This window comes from Molossus molossus, unplaced genomic scaffold (assembly GCF_014108415.1).
Source record: "Molossus molossus isolate mMolMol1 unplaced genomic scaffold, mMolMol1.p scaffold_m16_p_20, whole genome shotgun sequence".
NCBI classification, from domain to species: Eukaryota; Metazoa; Chordata; class Mammalia; order Chiroptera; family Molossidae; genus Molossus; species Molossus molossus.
In genome coordinates this window covers 23,296,418-23,314,568 of record NW_023425356.1, presented here as the reverse complement: position 1 = coordinate 23,314,568, position 18,151 = coordinate 23,296,418, and the positions used below count along the sequence as shown (strand labels likewise).

General features: G+C 42.1%; 1 protein-coding gene across 13 annotated transcripts in view; it reads left to right on the top strand.

The window, feature by feature from the left end:
- TPM3 (tropomyosin 3) overlaps positions 1-18,030 on the top strand; it is a 35,304-nt gene extending 17,274 nt beyond the window's left edge. For 2 of the 13 annotated variants that reach the window (XM_036272023.1, XM_036272030.1), the window contains 8 exons: positions 896-1,029; positions 2,701-2,818; positions 2,933-3,003; positions 3,651-3,726; positions 4,999-5,061; positions 5,225-5,294; positions 6,304-6,382; positions 16,651-18,029. In XM_036272023.1, the coding sequence (XP_036127916.1) occupies positions 896-1,029; positions 2,701-2,818; positions 2,933-3,003; positions 3,651-3,726; positions 4,999-5,061; positions 5,225-5,294; positions 6,304-6,382; positions 16,651-16,654 (615 nt within the window). In that variant the 3' untranslated portion in view covers positions 16,655-18,029. Of the gene's footprint in view, positions 1-895; positions 1,030-2,700; positions 2,819-2,932; positions 3,004-3,650; positions 3,727-4,247; positions 4,324-4,998; positions 5,062-5,224; positions 5,295-6,303; positions 6,383-7,128; positions 7,448-15,276; positions 15,435-16,650 lie in introns of those variants that run through there. The other 11 variants (XM_036272025.1, XM_036272031.1, XM_036272022.1 and 8 more) reach the window with 9 other exon arrangements.
- Positions 18,031-18,151: the final 121 nt, after the last annotated feature.

The window sequence follows — 18,151 nt, the reverse complement described above, 5'->3', positions numbered from 1 at the left end:
TCCTTCCCACTCTCTAAAAATCAATGGAAAATATCCTCGGGTGAAGGTTAACAAAAATAAAATAAAAAATAAGTAACCCAAGGTTCTCTGTTAGAGAAGCCTTGCTTATTTATTCCCCTTTACTTATAAGAGTAAGAACACCTCTAAGCCAGAGCTCAGGCAGAAGGAACCGTTCACTGGCTACCTTTTCTGACACTCAGGAGTTTGAACTGAGTCCAGAAAGGGGGTGATACTAACTGACGCTGGGCTGGGCTGTGCTGGTCAAGGAACCCAGTTTTAAAACACTTTTCTTGCCCTGGCTGGTTTGGCTCAACAGTTGGAGTGTCAGCCTGCAGACTAAAGAGTCCCAGGTTCGATTCCGGCCAAGGGCACGTACCTCGATTGCGGTTAGTCCCCGGCCCCAGTTGGGGTTGTGCGAGTGGCAACCAATCAATGTGTCTTTCTCACATCTATGTTTCTCTCTCTCTCTCTCTCTCTCTCTCTCCCTCCCACTCTATCTGAAAATAAATGTAAAAATATCCTTGGGTGAGGATTAAAAATAAATAAAACACTCTTCTTATGGAACATACAGTAGTTCATTAATGGAAAAAGATAGGAAACATGTATATTATATATATATATATATATATATACACACACACACAAATACATTCATACACATATATTTTTTATTTATATATGTGTGTGGTGTGTGTGTGTGTGTGTATACATATATACATATACATAAAATCCCAGTGATCTCCACCTAGATCTTACATGTATCTGAGCTAAGGCAGGTTCTACTCTGCTAGATTTTAGCTTCTTTTATGGTAGTCAACCCAAATCTTACTATTATAGTTGTATTCCTTTTCACCAAGCCTCTGCTTCCTTTTTCCATTCTTGTATTCAAACGCAGGCTGAGGCTGAGGTGGCCTCCTTGAATCGTAGGATCCAGCTGGTTGAAGAGGAGCTGGACCGTGCTCAGGAGCGCCTGGCCACTGCCCTGCAAAAGCTGGAGGAAGCTGAGAAAGCTGCCGATGAGAGCGAGAGGTGTGTAGAGGGGCCCGATGACGCGTGTATTTCAAAAGAAATCTGTAATGGCTAGTCTCTAATCAAGATTTCCTTATAGACCTGTTTTTTAAAATAATTGTCTTACAGGATCCTCATTCCTTCTGTTCTGCATATTCTCTCCACTTGAAGACAGAGTAAAGGTTACCTGAACCCTGTAACCCTTTTGTAATTGGTTTCTTTATAAATTGATCCTTAAGTGAGTAACAAACTTATTTGTGAGATTAGTTCCTCTAAAGCAGTGGTACTCAAAGTGAAATTCCAGACCAGCAGCACCTGGGAACTTGGTAGAAATTCAGATTCTCAGTCCCTACCGTGATCTATGAATCAGAAACCCTGAAGGTAGAGCCCAGCAATCAGTGTTTTAAAAATCTCTCTCAGCCCTGGCTTCACTGTTAGAATCATGGGAGTAAGGGGTGGGGATCATTGGGAAGTTTTAAAATATCAGAATGCCTAGATCCCACCCCACTTCAATTAGAATCCATTGCAAGAGAGACTTGGACATTGATGTTTTTAAAGTTCCTCTGATAATTTTCATGTGTGCTCTAAGTTGAGAACTGTAGTCCTTGAACCAAATCACAACTCATTTTTGTTGAAAACAGCCAGCTGACTCCTTGCCATATGTAAGTTAAACTAGAACAGAAGTGTGTGATGATTTGCATGGGATCAAACTGAGGCTTTTCAGAATTAGAAATGCCCTTATTGGGAATGCATTAACAGTGTAGCTGTGAAAATGAATAAGACAGGCAGCTGTGTGTATACTACTATAGAGTAGTGTCCAGATTATTGAAAGTGAGGATAACAAGTTGCAGAACAGCATAGTATGTGATTTCTTTAGGATGTGAGAAAGTGGAGATGAGATTTTTTGCGTTTTATCTATAGAAAACATTCTGGAAGGATTATGAAGTAAGCAACTACCTCTGACTAGCAGGACTAGAAGTAGAGAGTTATTTTTCACTTTATGCTCTTAGACTGTACACTTAAATATTTAATTTCTTTTTTAAATATTAATTTCTTAATAAGTATTGTTTTTATAAAACAAAATGAACTAAAGTTGGAGGTGCTATGTAAATTCTGTTTTTTTTTCCTTCGTTGATTTTTTTTTTTTTTTTATCCTCACCCGAGGATATTTTTCCATTTTTTGTACAGATAGAATGGGAGGGAGAGAGAGGAAGGGAGAAAAAGAGAGAAACATCGACATGAAGGGACACATCGAGTGGCTGCCACCCGCACGACCAACCAGGGCCGGGGACAAACTGCAACCGAAGTACGTGCCCTTAGCGGGAACCGAACCCGGGTCTCTCCGGACCGCAGGCCGACACTCTAACCGCTGAGCCAAACTGGCCAGGGCTCCTTTGTTGATTCTAAAAAGAGGGAGAGAGAGATAGAAACATCAATGAGAGAGAACATTGACTGGCCGCCTCCTGCATGTTCCCCATTGGAGATTGGGCCCACGGCCTGGGCATGTGTCCTGACCGGGAATTGAACTGATGACCTCTTGGTGCATGGGTTGACGCTCAACCACTGAGCCACATTGGCTAGACTATGTGAATTCTTTTTGAGTGGCAAGCACAGAGGAATGGTCTTTTAATATGTGCAATTCTGGGTCCCTTGGAATGGCAATGCCACATTTGTCCTTATTTTTTCTGACAGAGGTATGAAGGTTATTGAAAACCGAGCTTTAAAAGATGAAGAAAAGATGGAACTCCAGGAAATCCAACTCAAAGAAGCTAAGCACATTGCAGAAGAGGCAGATAGGAAGTATGAAGAGGTAAGGCGCCTTTTGTTTGTCCCTTTCATCAGTGGCACTGAGGTTCTGAAAAGAACCATGAGAGGGAAATAGCTCCTTGTTTGCTTCACTGAGCTATACTCTGGTCTTCTGTAGGTGGCTCGTAAGTTGGTGATTATTGAGGGAGACTTGGAACGCACAGAGGAACGAGCTGAGCTGGCAGAGTCGTGAGTGTCTTGCTTCCCAAATCTTTGCCCTACATTCTGTTCCTTCTCCCTTGGCTTGGGCACTAATGTGAATAAACTAGCATTCATTCAACCTTGTTAAACAGGGCCTAGAGAGGCCATTATCTATAGTGCTTTTTTAGACCCTATGAATGACTTTGGATTTTCTTCCTCTTTTGACTAGTGACAGGTGACAAATTGAGGCTTTCTTATTTTTTGTAGGGAGGGTTTATAAGTAGGGGTAAGATAAAGACTAATGGTGGACTGTTAACTGGAAGGGTTCTTCCACCTGGTCTGTTTCTCCATGAGGCCTTGAAGTGGCTATACTGACTTCAGGTCTGTCTCTGTTTTTACCACTTTGCCAATTGGCTGGGGAACTTTAGGGCAAGGGCAGGCATGAATGGCCTTCCTGTTGGCACCTTCTGGGCCTTGCATAACAAAGTTATTGCTGGTGCATATATGTATTTGTGCTTCCCTTGCATTCCCCTCTCCCTATACATGACATATCATGAGTTTGGTGGTGTTTTCTTCCCATTTTTTGAAAAATTTTTTTTTTCCATTTTGCTGCTTGTTTTCTTGCTGTGTTTCCTTTTGACCTTTCTCCCTCCCCACAACCTGGCTTGTGCGACCCCCGTGACTATCACTAACAGCCGTTGCCGAGAGATGGATGAGCAGATCAGACTGATGGACCAGAACCTGAAGTGTCTGAGTGCTGCTGAAGAAAAGGTACTAACCATTAAACCCACAGAGAGGTTATATGTATGGTGTGGTTTTGTTTTTGTTTTGCAGCTGCCTTCCCTCCACTGGTTGATTTGTTGAGTGCTTTCTCATCTCTTCATGGAATGCTCCATTCTTTTCTATTTCTTGTCATCTTTCATCTTTTCTTTCCTAGTTGCTTCACTGCCTCCACAGGGTCTTTCCTTCCCTTGGGCGATTTAGGGGACTGTTGGGTTGGGCATCTGTTCCCACCTCCACCCCAGGTAGCAGTTATGACTTGTTTCCTGGTGTTTTCTTTATTGGTATCCAAACATTCTGAGTCCTAGCCCATGAGGGTCTAGCTCCTGACGGTCTATGGTAGAGGGAGGAGGGTTGTTGCTTGCTCAGATTACCTGGGACCTTCTCTTTTTCCTGGTATGCCTTCCAACTCTCTACATATAGGTTCAATTCATGTCTATGTCTCTCTCTCCCTTTTTTTTTTTATTCTCTTCTTCCCCTTTCTTTTCCTGCGGTATGTAAAATATTCACAGTAAGTGTTCTGAGCTGGAGGAGGAGCTGAAGAATGTCACCAACAACCTCAAGTCTCTTGAGGCTCAGGCGGAGAAGGTAGGGGCTGGTTTGTGAAAGTGACAGGCTTTGGGGGCCTGGGCCCAGCCCTACCCTTAATGACTCATTCCTTATATAATTCAGTGAGAAGTATCCTCTTTCTACCCACCTACCCTCTATCTGGATTCTGGGTTTAATGCTAATTTTTGTGCACTTTGATTGTTTTAGTTAAAATAACTTCATGGTTTCGGGTGCCTGGGGTCATGTTCTTAAGCTGATACTGCTATGCTAAATGACAGTGATCGTGGGTCCTAACAGGTTTTCTAGCAGACACATGGGGGCAACAGATAGGATCAGATTGAGACCTACTAAGCAATCAAAACAGAAGACTTATCTTTATTGTCATGTGAGACTGTTTCAGCCATGTGGGCTTGGGGTGTCACTGTACCTACTCATTAGGTAGGAGAAAGGAAAAGTACCCCCTGGGTTGATCTGAATAAGGTCAAAGCTTAGGTCCTTTAAAAAAATAAGGGTGTCATGGCTCTTATGACATTGATTTATGGATTTTAAGGTTTTATTGTCCAGAAACAGAACTTGCTCTTTGTTACGGACCAACCATTGAGCATATTATATCCAAGATGATATTTAATGTAAGAGTAAATGTGGAGCCAGGGGTGAGGTGTTATCTGTGTAAGTAATTTCTACTCTGAAATTTTTATTCTATTTCTCTTACAGTACTCTCAAAAAGAAGACAAATATGAGGAAGAGATAAAGATTCTTACTGATAAACTCAAGGAGGTGAGCTGAGGGAAAGGACCCAAATATTTAGAGGTATAAGGCATAATGTAGACTGGCTGGTTTTGGTGCTAAAGGGTGTAGAAGTAGAAGGTGAAGATATAGAGATTCTTCTTTTATTTGTCTTGTTCATCTCTGATTCTGATGGGTTTCATATTTCCCCTAGGCAGAGACCCGTGCTGAATTTGCTGAGAGATCGGTAGCCAAGCTGGAAAAGACAATTGACGACTTGGAAGGTATGGAGCCCAGGAGAGGAATTAAAATACAGAAATATAGAGGAAGACCTTGCCCATTGACCATTATCCCCTTTCCCTGGATACCAAAGGGAATTAGTAGTGACTTGACAAGCATCCTGTGCCCTACCACAACTAGAATAGAATTGGCTGTCTACATTTAATCTTTGCCTTTAGTAAGACTTTACCTAATATTCTGGAATTTGCATCCTTCCCTTGGAGACTGGTAATGGCTGCATTTATTACCAATTTAGTAGTCTTAAATCTTTAGTTTCTGGATTGAAATGGTAGCCATACTTTGAGAAGGCAACAAGAACATGTGTCACTCCATGGCTACTTTTGGCAATCCTGTTCACTGCTCAAGTGGTGGGGAACCTCTGCAAGAGACACAGCTGTGGAATAACCACGTCTGAGAGCTGACCAATGCCATGGGCTTTCTAAATACTTCCTGTCTCCACAATTTGGCAACAGGGTCCACTATAACAAGGATAAATGTACTTTGCTCTGAGAGCTCTGAAATATGCTCCTTTGGTATACTATGGGTAGCAGGATATTCTTATTTTGGGAGAGTTTGGGGCAACAAACCTGTAGAGCAAAGGGGACAAGAATATTGGTTATGTGTGGCAGCTAGTGAAGTGTCTGATATTAATGTGTACTTTCTCTATTATTTTTGTTAAATTAACCGTTATCACTGCTAGAAATTGGGTTAACGATAACGGCATTGGGAACCTTCTTGAGTGCCTTTAGTAATAGGAACTTCTGGTCATGACTGTGCCCAGCTTCTCAACCCTTGCAGCAGTTCATTAGAGGTATCAACAAGTCCAGTTTGTCCTGGGGGACAGTGGATCTGAAAATGGCCAGTTATGACTGCCAGTATAGAAGTGCTCTTAACTGTGGTATTAGACCCATGGTCACACTTTCCCTAATTTCTAATGATTCCCTCTCTTCATCTGCTTTTGATACCTTTCACTCTGTCCCCTTGTTCCTCCCTGTGGTTCCTGTGCCTGTCCAGATGAGCTCTATGCCCAGAAACTGAAGTACAAGGCCATTAGCGAGGAGCTGGACCACGCCCTCAATGACATGACCTCTATGTAACTATCTGACAGCAGATGGGGGTGGGACCTTGGCTTGTGGGTGAGCGGGGGTTATAGACTGCATAATATGCTTTGGTTTTATCCTCTGGACATGAGAATCTCCACCCTTATCTCTAAAACATTGGTGCTGGTTACTTGTTGGCAAGAGCTGGGGAGGCATTTAATCTTGGATCAGTGGTAGAACCCTGATCTACATGTAATTTTATTCATAGTCCCTTCATTACAATATTATTTTTCTATTTGTTTCTCAAATTTAGTTTTTTCAGAAGGGATACTGCTGAAGGTAGAATATGTCATCATACGACTAAGGAAATAGGTCCCAGAGATCCAGTGACTGGGGCTCTAACATTACATAACAAAACTCACATCTCCTGGGTATATTTGATTTGTGCCTTGATAATTAAAATTCAGGGGAAACACCCATAATTGGAAAAAATTAAGTTTACCGCAAATTGAATTTGATTCCCAAATTTTAGTCCCAGAGCAAGCCAGGTAGTAAAAAGCACCAAAAGAGTTGTTGGGGACTTCACCTGTTTGCTGTGGATCCCAGGTCCTGATGCTAATCTGCCTCTTAATATCTTGCCCACTAACCTTGAAAAGAAGCCAAATGACTCAGCCTATAGTGTCTGGCTGTCTTTTATCATTCCACTGCCACCTGTTCCTTTTTCTCTGCTTCCTTTCTCCCAAGTTGTTGTGTAGATTGATGATAGTCCTTCTCACCTAGAGTCTCCTTTTTCATACAGATAACTTACCACCGTTTCTGCTCTGTTCTGGATCTGCCCCCTTTTCTTGGGGACCCAACGCCCCACTCTCACTCTGGATTCCATTTGGGTCGGCCTGGCTGGTCCCCAAGGCATTAGGATGGGTGGAGGGGCCACAAAGCAACTTATGTATTCTCTTCCACCCCCACCCCAAATTAAAATGTTAAGATGCTGGAAGCCTCATGCCACCCTGCATTTGTGTCGTTGACAAAGCTGCTGCTGTCCCTAAGAAGGAGCCAACTATTGTAGGCTCTCCCTCCTCTGACTTATATAATCAAAGCCACTTTTGTGTGTGTCTTTTTTTTCCTTGACATTTAAACTCTACTGATCTCTGAGTCTATCAGAATGGTGGACTAGTTAGTAGAGGAGCTCTAGTCTTGTTCAAGCTGAATGAGATTATCTAAGTCCTTTACTTCCTGTTCTTAAGTCATCCTGTATCCATCCTCTCTTCAGGTTCTCCTTTAATAGAGTAAGGTCGAAAGACCATTGAAGTGCCAACAAATACACATTTTCTACCCTTTTGCCAGTGGTTCAAATGGTGTGTCCTCAGAACATCCAGTGGACTGAAATATATTACCATTAACACTGATCATCCCAAATCACAGAAAAATACATGATGGATAGAATTTTCAACAGTTTTATGTTTTCTTCTTGAAACCTTTATTGCATATTTGAGGCCTACTACCATTTGCCTCCTACTATGTGTTAGTGGAATGTGAGACAAGTGATAAATGATTACTGGAAAAACTAAAACAACCAAGCATGCCTGTTTCAAATAATGTTCACGGGGTGGTAATAGTTTATTACATGCATTAATATGATAAATTTCTGCTAGTAAAACTTTTCCTGGTTTATATTATGGAATCAAATATCAGCATTTTGGAAACTCCTGTTCCAGTTCACACAGCAGAGGTGATTCAATCTGGATGGCATATTGTTCAGTTGTGCTTATCTAAGCACCTAAGTGTTGTTCACTTAGTACTTTAGTTTCTCAGCAGGGTATATATTTAAATTTTTCTTTTTTTTTAATTTTTAAAGAGAGGAAGGGGGAAAAAGAGAGAAAAAAAAAAAACATTTATGTGAGAGGGAAACCGATTGGTTGCCTCTCTCGCATGCCCCTCAACTGGGGATTGAACCCACAATCTGGGTATGTGCCTGGACTGGGAATCAAACCCCCCACCTTTTGGTATATGGGACGTTGTTCCAACCAACTGAGCTACACCAGCCACGGCAAATTTTGCTTTTCTTTTAAACAGATACAGGCAGGTAGAGAGGTTTTCTCTGATATAAAACTTGAATTCAGGTTTGTTCGTTTTTTTTTCTGTCCATACCATTTCTTCCTGCCACACAGCCTTTGAGATTAAGATACAGATCATTTATTCAGCTGACACTTTGCTGGTATTTTCTAGGCACCGGGTATTAAAATAGGGACAGAAATAATCAAAGACAGAGACAGCATTCCTACTTGCAGGTTGCTCAGAATCTATTAGGAGAGAGTATACCTATGTCTATATCTAGAGATGATGTGTGAAAAGTGCCACAAATAATAAAGTGCTTCAGTGGGGGGATGATTCCTGTGGGTATGTTTAGGAAAGATGGAGGGAGGCATGTAATAGGTACTTAATAAACATATTAAAACTCGCCTCTTTGTTTTTATTAGGTTTGAAAAGATTGGATTTTTGACAAGCAGACCTTGGTTAAGGCGTAGTGGACATTGAACATTTCAGTCAAAAAGATGCGAAAGAATAAAGGCATAGATAAAGATGGGAAGGACACAATATCTATAAAGGTAGATTTAGACAGTATAGGGACAGGTGTGTGCTGAAATCAGGCTGGAGGGGTTTAATTTTGTAGGTGATGGGGATGCCACTGGAGATTTTGAAAAAGGATGTGTTTTGGTCTGCATAGCATATGAGAAGAGTTAATTTGCCAGCTGAGTTAATATATTGGAAGAGAAGCCCTGGCCAGTTTGGCTCAGCAGTTAGAGTGTCGGCCTGTGGTCCAGAGAGACCTGGGTTTCGTTCCCCCTAAGGGCGTGTACTTCAGTTGCAGTTTGTCCCCGGCCCTGGTTGGTCGTGCAGGTGGCAGCCACTCGATGTGTCCCTTTCACACCGATCTTTCTTTCTCTCTCTTCCTCTCTCTCCCTCCCACTCTATCTGAACAAAAAATGGAAAAATGTCCTTGGGTGAGGATAAAAAAAATGTGTGTGTATATATATATATGAAGAAAAGCAGGTAATCAGAGTGATCCATTAAGACAGTGATTCCCAAATTTCAGTCGTTTGCATACCACCTGGGGACACTTGCTGCCTACATCATTGTTTCCTTCAAATTTACTCTTGTTTTCAAATTTGTTTTATTCTTATTCTACACAGTTATAATTTGAAATTAAAGGTTTGGTGTGTGCTAGTGTTTTTCCTAATGCACATTAAAGTAATACAGATAATAAATTTTTTTTTAATTTACAAATGCATACTGCTTGACATCTCACCTGCCACTAGCAGTGACTATGCCATACTTTAGGAAATGCTGGGTTAGTTTATTGCCATTTTCCCAGGGATATTCTGAACTAGAGTAATGGTGATAAAGAGATGGCATGAGGATGGGTATTTTGAAGGAACTAGTCACTAAATGTGAGGAGGAAAAGTCAAGGAGGACAGGTTTTGAGCCTAGGAAAATGGTGATGTTAAAGGTGTAGGGAGGCCCAGCCAGTGTGGCTCAGTTGACCTCTGCACCAAGAGGTCGCCAGTTCGGTTTCTAGTCAGGGCACATGCCCAGGTTGTGGGCCCGATCCCCAGTGGGGGGCATGCAAGAGACGGCCAATCAATGTTCTCTCTCATTGATCTTTCTATCTCTCCCTTTTTCTCTCTAAAATCAATAAAGAAAACAAATTTTAAAGATAAAGGTGTAGGGAGGTCATGTGGTCCTAGTTTGGGGATACAGGGAAAGGTAGAAAAGAATATCTGAAAAACTGGAAAGTATCCAGGTGAAAAAAACCGGGGGCTTGGCATTGGCCTGTTAGTTCAGTGGTTAGAGCGTAGGCCCACGGACCAAAGAATCCTGGGTTCAATTCCAGCCAAGGTCACGTACCTCGGTTGCAGTCCGTACCTGGCCCTGGGTGGGGTCTTGCGGGTGGCGGGTGGTAGCCAGTCGATGTGTCTCACATCGATGTTTCTCTCTCCTTCCCACTCTGTCTGAAAATACTTGTAAAAATATCCTCGGGTGGAGATTTTTAAAAATGAAAAACCTGGGGCTTGAGGCAGGGAGAGGTTCATGGAAGATTTGAGAATTCGTAAGGGTCGTAGGCAGTTTAGGCCATGGAAGTAAATTAGAGCCCTAATGTAAAAAGAATTAAGCTAAGAGAAAAATCGCTAGAGGAAGAAGCCAAATGGAATTGGTTGGAGGGATAGAGGATAATGAGTAGCTTTGATACTTGAAGTTCAGGGCTAATGATTTCCAGTGATTCTCAACTTCGATACGTTAGGACGGAAGATAACTGAAGATGGGATGTTGTCATTGATACTTTATTCATTTGAAGGTTATCTTTTGAGCCATAAGATCAAGGGGAAGAGCCATATTTCACAGAGCAAAAAAAAGTGACTCGGTGGAAAGTATAGTAGACATTAGCTACATATGGCTGTTGAGCCCTCAAAATATGGCTAATATTACTGAGGGGCTAGATTTCAAATCCTATCACTTTTAGTTCATCTAAATTTTCTAAGCCATATGTGGCTAGTGGCTACTGCATTATATAGTACAATCCTAGATGTTTTGGTATTTGAGCAGGAGTTGACTTTGGCACAGAGAAAGGCTTCTTAGAAAGGAAAGAAGAGAGAATGGAGATAAGGCAAAAAGTGGAGTGTTATTCTGGTAGCTGCCATCTTTCTCCATGGCCATGACTGATGTGAGCAAAGATCGAGATACCAGCAGGCCAGGGGAGCTGAGTAAATTTGAAATTCTGTGTCATGTTAAATTCATTCTTTTCTTTCCTTTATTGGTTTTTAGAGGAAGAGGAAGAGATAGAAACATCAATGAGAGAGAACATGGATTGGCTGCCTCCTGCACACCCCCATTGGGGATTGGGCCCACAACCTGGGCATGTGTCCTGACTGGGAATTGAACCAGCGATCTCTTGATGCATGAGTTGATGCTCAACCACTGAGCCACACTGACTGGGCATCATTCTTTCATTTAATACTCTGTATCCTTGCAGAAACCATCCTATAATACTTAAGTCTGGACCATCTATGGGAATGGGGTCAGGCATCACTGGTAATCTCAGGGTAAAGTGCTTGACCTCTTAAGAAAGAACCATAGCCCTGGCCGGTTTGGCTCAGCGGTTAGAGTGTCGGCCGTGGTTCAGAGAGACCCAGGTTCAGTTCCCACTAAGGGCACATACCTCAGTTGCAGTTTGTCCCCGGCCCTGATTGGGGTGGTGTGGGTGGCAGCCAGTCAATGTGTCTCTCTCGCATTGATGTTTCTCTCCTTCCCTCTCTCCCTCTCGCTCTATCTGAAGATGAATGCAAAAAAAAAAAGTCCTTGGATGAGGATTAAAAAAACAAAAACAAAACACAGTTTGATAATGTGTATTTTTTACTTCTTCATTACCATTGTTGGAATAAAGAACAAAACATGGCCCCAAATTACCTGATGGGTGAAACTGACTTGTTATTTTAGGCAGTCTTATCTTAGCTTCTCTTCCTTTTTGGGTAGCATTGTTTGAATACTCCCCGGCTTTAACTTTGGCGGGGGGGGGCAGAGGGACAGAAGCAAAATCTGTTTGTTCTTCCTCGTTCCTTGAACTTTGAAGCTTTAAAGTTGATATAGTTCCCTTTACTCTGAGCCCCTGGTCCCTTTCCTGTTACAGAATGAAACGGACCTAATTCAGACTTTGAATCCTAAGGATGTCCAGCATACATGAGATTGTTCTCTAATTAATTAGGCACAGCAGACCAAATGGATTCTCTGAGTTGCCCTTTTTGTTTTATTTTGTGTTATCAGGGAACCAAGAACTTTGATAAGCTGATATCTAATCCTGAGTTTTCAGTCACCAGAGATAGCAGAGTTAGAAACTTGACTTATTCATTTCACTGTGAGAGAACAACCACATTTATCTTTCTGACCTCATGCAATTATTAGAGAACTGTGTGTTCTGGGAATTAATCAGGCAATAAAATGCTCCCACTTCTCTGTCACTATTTCTCTTCTAAATGGAACAAAACCGTCATTGACTAGACTGTTTTGAGGGATAAGATTCTGATTACACCTTCTTTCCAAGACAGGAGTGGGGGTCACACTAACTAACTTGGATATGGTTGCTTCAGAGGGGTCAGGCTGCACATGAAATCTATGTAAGGGGTGTCCAAGTGAATAGGACAGGTCCAATCCCAGGCCTCATGGAGTTCATAAACTAGTATAGTGTTTCTCAATGGTGGACTTTTGTTATTTAGTCCAGTGTAATCCTGGTGTGTACAGAACAATTCTTATTGCTGTCCCCTGCCCAGTAAATATCTGTATGGCCCTCTAGTTAAAAGTTCACTCTAGCCTGGCCTGTGTGGTTCAGTGGATTGAGCATCATCCCATGCACAGAGGTCCCAGTTCAATTCCTGGTCAGAGTACATGCCCAGGCTGCAGGCTCGATCCACAGTAGGGGCCATGCAGGAGGCAGTCGATCCATGTTTCTTTCTCACATCGCTGTTTCTTTCTCCCTCTCTAAAAATCCAATGAAAACATTTTTTTAAAAGTTCACTATAATTTCTGCTCCTTAAAATGCAGCTATTAATTTTTGGGTATTTTCTCCCAGGATCTTTTCATACACATATGCTTTCTTTTTTAAAAAAAAAAAACCCTCATCTAGCCCTGGCCGGTTTGGCTCAGCGGTTGGAGCGTTGGCCTGTGGTCCATAGAGACCCAGGTTCAGTTCCCACTAAGGGCACGTACCTCGGTTGCAGTTTGTCCCTGGCCCTGGTTGGGTTGTGCGGGTGGCAGCCACTCGATGTGTCCTTTCACATCGATGTTTCTCTCTCTTCCTCTCTCTCCCTCCCACTCTATCTGAACAAAAAATGGAAAAAATGTCCTCAGGTGAGGATTAAAAAAAAGGGGGAAAGGAAAAATGTCCTCCGGTGAGAATAAAAAATAATAATAATAAAAACTCTTATCCAAGGATATGTTTTTATTGATTTTAGAGAGAGAGGAAGAGTTGGGGGATGGGGGGAAGAAACATCAATTGGTTGCCTGCCTCCCTTATGCACTTTGACTGGGAATTAAATCTGCAATTTTTTGGTTTACAGGATGATGCTCCAACCAGCTGAGCCACTTGGCCAGGGTTAGGCTTTCTGTTTTGATAGTGTATATAAAGTGGAAAGCATTATTGGGACCATACTACCTCAGCTTCCAGGTGAAGCTGGGGAAAACCTCAGCCCAGAAGGCAAGGTGCCTGAACAAAGCCTACAGTCAGCCTCCAAATCCAATTGATTTTTCTGGCAGAAAACTATCTTTTTTCATATTGACATCTTGAGACAATTTTGAAACAGGAAGAAACTTGTTTGTGAACTAAAGAGGCTGATACAAATTTCCATTACCCCTGTGCTGGTCAGATGGATTTGGGTTTTCTGTACCCTCTCTTTTAGGTGTGCTCCAAGTAGAAAACCCAGACAAAGCCAAGAGACTTGAGCACTTAACTACTTATATTAGGAATGCTTTGGTTGTAAGAAACAGCTTAACAGTAGCTAAAATAAGTATGGGATTTATTTTTATTGCCTAATAAAAGTTTGGACTTGAGCAACTATGGCCTGATGTAGCTGAATCTTCTGTGATTCTTTTGGTCTTTTAAGGTTGAAATACATAACTAGTCGTCACATCCATCCATGTTCAAAGGCAAGAAGGAAGGCTAAAATTTTCCCAGAAACTCCCAGCAGGTTATTCCCTATATCTCATTGGCCGGAACTGGATCACATGACCACCCCTAGCTGCAAGGGAGTCTGAAAAAAACAGTAGGATGGGGTTTTTTGTTTTTATTTTTTTTATCCTCACCTGAGGACATTTTTCCATTTTTTGTTCAGATAGAGTGGGAGGGAGGAAGAGAGAGAAACATCGACGTGAAAAGGACACAGGGATAAACTGCAACCAAGGTATATGCCCCTAGTGGGAACCAAACTCGGGTCTCTCTGGACCGCAGGCCAACCAACGCTCTAACCGCTGAGCCAAACTGGCCAGGGCAGAATAGGATGGTTTTGATTGGCTTGTACCAGTAACTCACCTTCCATGGGGTTGGGCACACTGTTAACCCTAACAGATTTTTTTTTTTTTTTTAAGAAAAGGGGAAGTTGGGCCCTGGCCAGTTTGGCTCAGCGGTTAGAGCGTTGGCCTGCGGTCTAGAGAGACCCGGGTTCGGTTCCCACTAAGGGCACGTACCTCGGTTGCAGTTTGTTCCCGGTCCTGGTTGATCGTGCAGGTGGCAGCCACTCGTGTCCCTTTCACGTCGATGTTTCTCTCTCTCTCTCTCTCTTCCTCTCTCTCCTTCCCATTCTATCTGTACAAAGAATGGTAAAATGTCCTCGAGTGAGGAAAAAAAAAAAAGAAAAGAAAAGGGGAAGTTGGGTTTAATTGAATAAACCACTATGAGAGGTCTATTCCATAGCCTACAAGAAGAAGTATTAGAAAGTGTAGGATTGAGTGGGTATAGGGATGTTTGTCCCAGTCTGCCATTCATAATGCTGTTTTAAATACTTCTACAGGAAAATGTTCAACTGTTCACTTTGGTCCTTTCAAATCCTTATTATAAATATATTTCTTATACTTCAGCTGTATTCCTTTCTTTGCCCTTGTTTTTTTTCAGCCCAGGAAGTATAATATTGTGTATGTGTTTTTTCTCCCTCAGTGTTGTCCTTTCAATTTGTCAGTCTGAGTTTTTTATTTTAGTCCTCTGTTGGTCTTTTCATCAACTAACTTGACTCTTATTGCCCTCTGTCTGAATCGTTTTTGTAATCATTCTACCTTATAGATGCATGTTACCTATGCCAGCTAGTTGAAAGTCTCAAATTTACATTTGGTACTCTACTAACCTTCCCCTTTTCTCTTTCTCCTCCTCTTTGTTCTCTCTTGTTTTCTCTCCTTCCTGTTGCTGCTGCAGAGCGTCTCTACAGCCAACTTGAACGAAACCACCTGCTTTCTAATGAACTGAAGCTAACGCTGCATGATCTGTGTGACTGATGTCAGGGCTCCCTGGTGCCCATTAATACGAGCTTATTGCTCACATCACTGACCTGGACCCCAGAAAAAACCTGATTGTCATTTTTAAAGTTACTAAGTTGCCCTAAGCAAATTGCTTTTTAATAGGAGCAGTTAGAATATTGTTGACTTCCTAAGAATACTGTAAAGTAGGAATGTTTAATATTTCATTTCTACCCTTTTTCAAGAGATTGTGGGTGATGAAGGGATGGGCCTGAGAGATTATAGTGAGAAAACCTGGGAGAGTTTTCTGCTTTATACCTTTATTTGCTGCTCTTTCACTTGTGCACTGGCTGTAGGATACATTCCCTTGCTTGCATGGATGTTTTCTAACAATAAAAGGAATGATTTGACAAGATGTTGTAACTGCTTCATCTGCAGGCCCAGTGATGGGCCCTTCTGACAGTGCAAAAGAGGAAGGAAAAGAAAAGGGCATTGGGATATTAATAGGTCTGTGTTCCATCACCTTCTCTGTGTTGAAGATTTGAGTTTTTCCCCCCACCCTAGAGCTGTCAAAGAGGTTTACTTTCTGAGTAGATTAGATTCTCTTTGATGTCCCGCTGCTGGTTTTCTTCCTGCCATTTTCCCTCTTGCTTTTTCTAGTTTTATGGGGGTTTTTTGTTTGTTTTATGTTTAATTTTAAATAACTGTGTCACAGGCTAGTTCTGGATAAAAACTGCAAAAATCTCAAGGTTTTGCTTACACATATATGTTTGGTAGTATTCTTGGCTTTGTTTTCTTTAAAAGAGATTCTTTAACTATATGGGTTCTTCTATTTATCCCACCAATTATTCCTTTCCTGTTTACTTTTTGGGGAAAGCTTATAGTTCATGAGAATCCCCCTGTATTCTTTTCAAGTTGAGATCCTGATGTTTCTACTAGTAGAAATATACATACACATTCTTATTCTCTATGGTCAAACCCCAGTGAGCCATTTCAAGTAGGTATTGTTCTCTGGGCAAAATCTAAAGGAGTGGATGGCTATTTAAGGCTGCCTCCTTTGGGGAGTGAAAGCTATAAGGCTTGGCTGGGTATGGGAGGTAGAGGAAATGACTGATAAGGCTCTCAACTCCCCCAGAAGTACAGCAGCGCTTGCAACTTCAATAGGCAAGCCAGAGGCCCTGCAAAACCAAGTGATGCAATAGCTCACTTGTGTGGCTGAGAAAGCAACTGCTTTATTGGTCTGCAGCTTCCCTGCAACAGGAGCAATTCTCAAAGTGGGTAGACCTTGAAATTTACTTCTGGTTTTGTAATGTCTCTCCTTTGCCCCCATCAGATAAACTGAAATGCACCAAAGAGGAACACCTCTGTACACAAAGGATGCTGGACCAGACTCTGCTTGACCTGAATGAGATGTAGAGCCACCCCAGTCCCGCCCTGCCGCTGCTCCTCCCTCTGACCCTGACTCCGCCTGAGGCCAGCCTGCTTGAAGCTGACCTTTAAACTGAGGGCTGATCTTTAAACTGGAAGGCTGCTTTCTCCTTTCACTGCCTCCCATCCCCCACCCATGTCTTTTTCGCCAAATTGTCTCTGCCTCTCCTCAGATTCTGGTTGGGCTAGAGGCTGAGCACCTTTGGGAACAACATTTAAGGGAATGTGAGCACAATGCCAAGTGTCTTTAAAAGCATGTTGTGATTTACACACTTTGTAATTACCTTTTTTGTTGTTGATGTGGCAAACATTTGTAAAACATTCCAAACAATTCAGCAGTTGTCAAGAAGTGGTCTAATCTCTTTCTCACTTTTAGGAGGTAATTTCATCTTAATCCATGTTGTCTTCTCCATAGAGGAGGAAAAGAAGTATGGGCCTGCCTTACTGAGAGCCAAACAGGGCCCAGAGAAAGACTCTACTATGGGGAATCATTGCTTTGTGCAGAGTACCAGCCAAATCAAAGGTGATTCCAGGAGAAGTTAGCACCCCCCCTTCACCCCCCTGAAAAAAACAGAGATGTTCAGGTTTCAGCTTTTAAGGTATCTTTGGGCAGTCCCCGTCCCCCCCGTCAGAAGTGACCAAATACATTAAAATGATGAGACCTCTGTCTGAGACCAAATCCTTGTCCCATTTCTACACTTTTCCCAGTGGTTCACAGAATGGATCATGTGCCCCTTATGTTGAAGTGACCAATTATTTGCTCTCCTGCCTCCTTGAAAGAAAGAAAATTATGTTTTTGCCACTGATTTAGCCATATGAAACTCATCTCATCACCCTTCTCTGGGTCTGAAGCTGCTGTCTCTAAAAGTGCCATCTCATTGTGCTTTGTATCAGTTAGTGCTGGAGAAATCTTGAATAGTTTATGTACAAAACTTTTTAAATTTTGTATTATTTTGAAACTTTGCTTCTTTGGGGTTGGGGTACACTGGCCACCCCATCTGGCTGTGAAGTTCGCTACAGTCTGGGCTGGCAGTGTGCTGATCTTTAAAAGTTTCTTTCCCTGCCCAATAACCCATTTTTGGTGAGGTTTCCATGAGGTCTGTTAGGTGCGCATCCTGCAGCTTATTGACTTAAAATGTACTCTCCTTTGGTGTGGTCTCTTTGGGGGCCAGTTGGGAGAAAGAAAACCAATAGTGCAACTGTTTTGATACTGAAAATTGATAAGTATCTTTTTAAAATAAAGAACCAGTCCCTCCAACCCTCAGCTCTACTTGACTTTTTATTTACTAATCCAAGTGTGCTTTCTCCACAGGAACTGAGGTTTGGGTTAAAAATCAGATTTTTGTAGGTGGTAGTGACAGGACTTTCGAGTACAGCAGACCAAAACTGATTTCAAAACTTGGCTC